General features: G+C 44.3%; 1 protein-coding gene across 1 annotated transcript; it reads left to right on the forward strand.

The window, feature by feature from the left end:
* Positions 1-2,327: 2,327 nt before the first annotated feature.
* Positions 2,328-2,930, forward strand: LOC138370977 (keratin-associated protein 10-12-like). The gene has a single exon (XM_069335617.1). It carries the CDS (start codon positions 2,328-2,330, stop codon positions 2,928-2,930), a length of 603 nt encoding a protein of 200 aa, XP_069191718.1.
* The last annotated feature ends 219 nt before the right edge of the window (positions 2,931-3,149 follow it).

Raw genomic sequence — 3,149 nt, forward strand, 5'->3', positions numbered from 1 at the left:
CTGTGTATCAACGTTGCTGTGTACCAACGTTGCTGTGTACAAACGTTGCTGTGTACCAGCGATGCTGTGTACCAACGTTGCTGTGTACCACGTTACTGTGTACCAACGATGCTGTGTACCACGTTACTGTGTACCAACGATGCTGTGTACTAACGTTGCTGTGTACCAACGTTGTTGTGTACCAACTTTGCTGTGTACGAACGTTGCTGTGTACCAACATTGCTGTGTACCAATTGTCGGAAAATCCGACACCATTTATTAATCATACAGATAATAGCTGTATTGTATAAACAAGTTACCCATAGAAAACGTAACTTGTAGTGGAATTACCGTCTATAGAAAACGGGATATCATCACCACACACTATTATAATTCACCACCTATTATGGTGGGAATTATTCTTAAATACATTAGTCTTTGGACTTTACCATCATAAAAACATCTCATATAAATTAACTTAATTATCAATATTAAAGTAGAGTAAATGTGACCCTTCTATCACTTTCCGTCATCTGGACAATGTAAGCCAGGCGTCAGTGGGGAAGGAGGGCAGCCATTGTTTGTACTAGACCAGAGGCTCAAGGGAGCAAATTCGGCTCCTGATAATTTTACTTGGACGTAGTGTTATGGAAACCAAAGGTGTACCATTATCAACACGCTGTCTACAAATTCAAGTTAAGTGTCTATCCGAAACCCGTTTATCATTCATTTATGGCCATTAATGTCAGGATATAGGGTGAGCCTGTTAGATCACGAAATCGCCTCAAACTAAAGGTAATTAAGCCAGGTCTTTATTGTTCCATGTATAGTGTTTTCTCTGATATAGCTTGTCATATATAGAACCTGGCTTCACAGTTAGCGCCTTTTTGACAGGTCAAGGCGAGGAAGACTTTGTGCACCAGTTACTGGGTGATGGAAGCTACCTCAAAGAGGATAATTTGGTGTCTACACCCTAGTTATACCTGGTGGACTAACCTGCTGTACTATAAGATAAGGAACCTTTTCAATGTATGTAGTTAATACTGTAATTTGATTGGCTGCATATATATTAATTTAATAAACCCCCCTAATGTGTAGAGGATCGATTTGTGAGATTATGAGATTATTGCAGAAATACAGTCCACTTATCATTATACAAATTGCTATCGAAGTATATAAATTAACGTAAATATAAATTCATATAAATTAAATAAATATAAATCTCACAGGTCGGTTCCCACACCAATGATGCTGTGTGCCAACGTTGCTGTGTCCTACGTTACTGTGTACCAACGATGCTGTGTACCACGTTACTGTGTACCAACGATGCTGTGTACTAACGTTGCTGTGTACCAACGTTGTTGTGTACCAACTTTGCTGTGTACGAACGTTGCTGTGTACCAACATTGCTGTGTACCAATGATGCTGTGTGCTAACGTTTCTGTTTTACAACGATGCTATGTACCAACGTTGCTGTGTACCAACGTTGCTGCGTACCAACGATGCTGTGTACCAACGTTGCCTCCTACCAACTTTGCTGTGTACCAACGATGCTGTGTACCAACGATGCTGGGTATCAACGATGCTCTGTACCAACGATGCTGTACCAGCGTTGCTGTGTACCAACGTTGCTGTGTACCAACGATGCTGTGTACCAACGATGCTGTGTATCAACGATGCTGTGTACAAACGATGCAGTGTAACAACGATGCTGTGTACCAACGATGCTGTGTACCAACGATGCTGTGTACCAACGATGATGTGTAGCAACGTTGCTGTGTGCCAACGATGCTGTGTACCAACGATGCTGTGTACCAACGTTGCTGTGTACCAACGTTGCTGTGTACCAACGATGCTGTGTAACAACGATGCTGTGTACCAACGATGCTGTGTACCAACGAAGCTGTGTACCAGCGTTGCTGTGTATCAACGATGCTGTGTACCAACGATGCTGTGTACCAACGTTGATGTGTTCCAATGATGCTGTGTACCAACGTTTTAGTGTTCCAACCATGCTGTGTACCAACGTTGCTGTGTACCAACGTTGCTGTGTTCCAACGATGCTGTGTACCAACGTTGCTGCGTAACAACGTAGCTGCGTACCAACGTTGCTGTGTACCAACGTTGCTGTGTACCAACGTTGCTGTGTACCAACGTTGCTGTGTACCAATGATGCTGTGTGCCAACGTTTCTGTGTTACAACGATGCTGTGTAAGAATGTTGCTGTGTACCAACGTTGCTGCGTACCAACGATGCTGTGTACCAACGTTGCTGCGTACCAACGTTGCTGTGTTCCAACGATGCTGTGTACCAACGATGCTGTGTATTAACGATGCTCTGTAACAACGATGCTGTGTACCAGCGTTGCTGTGTACCAACGTTGCTGTGTACCAACGATGCTGTGTACCAACGATGCTGTGTGTCAACGATGCTGTGTACAAACGATGCTGTGTAACAACGATGCTGTGTATCAACGATGCTTTGTACCAACGATGCTGTGTACCAACGAAGCTGTGTACCAGCGTTGCTGTGTACCAACGTTGCTGTGTACCAACGATGCTGTGTATCAACGATGCTGTGTACCAACGTTGCTGTGTACCAACGATGCTGTGTACCAACCATACCGTGTAGCAACGTTGCTGTGTACCAACGATGCTGTGTACCAACGTTGCTCTGTACCAACGTTGCTGTGTACCAACGATGCTGTGAATCAACGATGCTGTGTACCAACGATGCTGTGTATCAACGAAGCTGTGTACCAGCGTTGCTGTGTACCAACGGTGCTGTGTACTAACGATGCTGTGTACCAACGATGCTGTGTACCAACGTTGCTGTGTACCAACGATGCTGTGTACCAACGTTGCTGTGTACCAACGTTGTTGTGTACCAACGTTAATGTGTACCAACGATGTTGTGTACCAGAGTTGCTGTGTACCAACGTTGCTGTGTAATAACGATGCTGTGTACCAACGTTGCTGTGTACCAATGTTGCTGTGTACTAACGATGTTGTGTACCAACGTTGCTGTGTGCCACGTTACTGTGTACCAACGATGCTGTGTACCAACGTTGCTGTGTACTAACGATGTTGTGTACCAACGATGCTGTGTATTAACGATGCTCTGTAACAACGATGCTGTGTACCAGCGTTGCTGTGTACCAACGTTGCTGT

The sequence above is a fragment of the Procambarus clarkii genome, chromosome 34 (assembly GCF_040958095.1).
Source record: "Procambarus clarkii isolate CNS0578487 chromosome 34, FALCON_Pclarkii_2.0, whole genome shotgun sequence".
In the NCBI taxonomy this organism is placed as follows: Eukaryota; Metazoa; Arthropoda; class Malacostraca; order Decapoda; family Cambaridae; genus Procambarus; species Procambarus clarkii.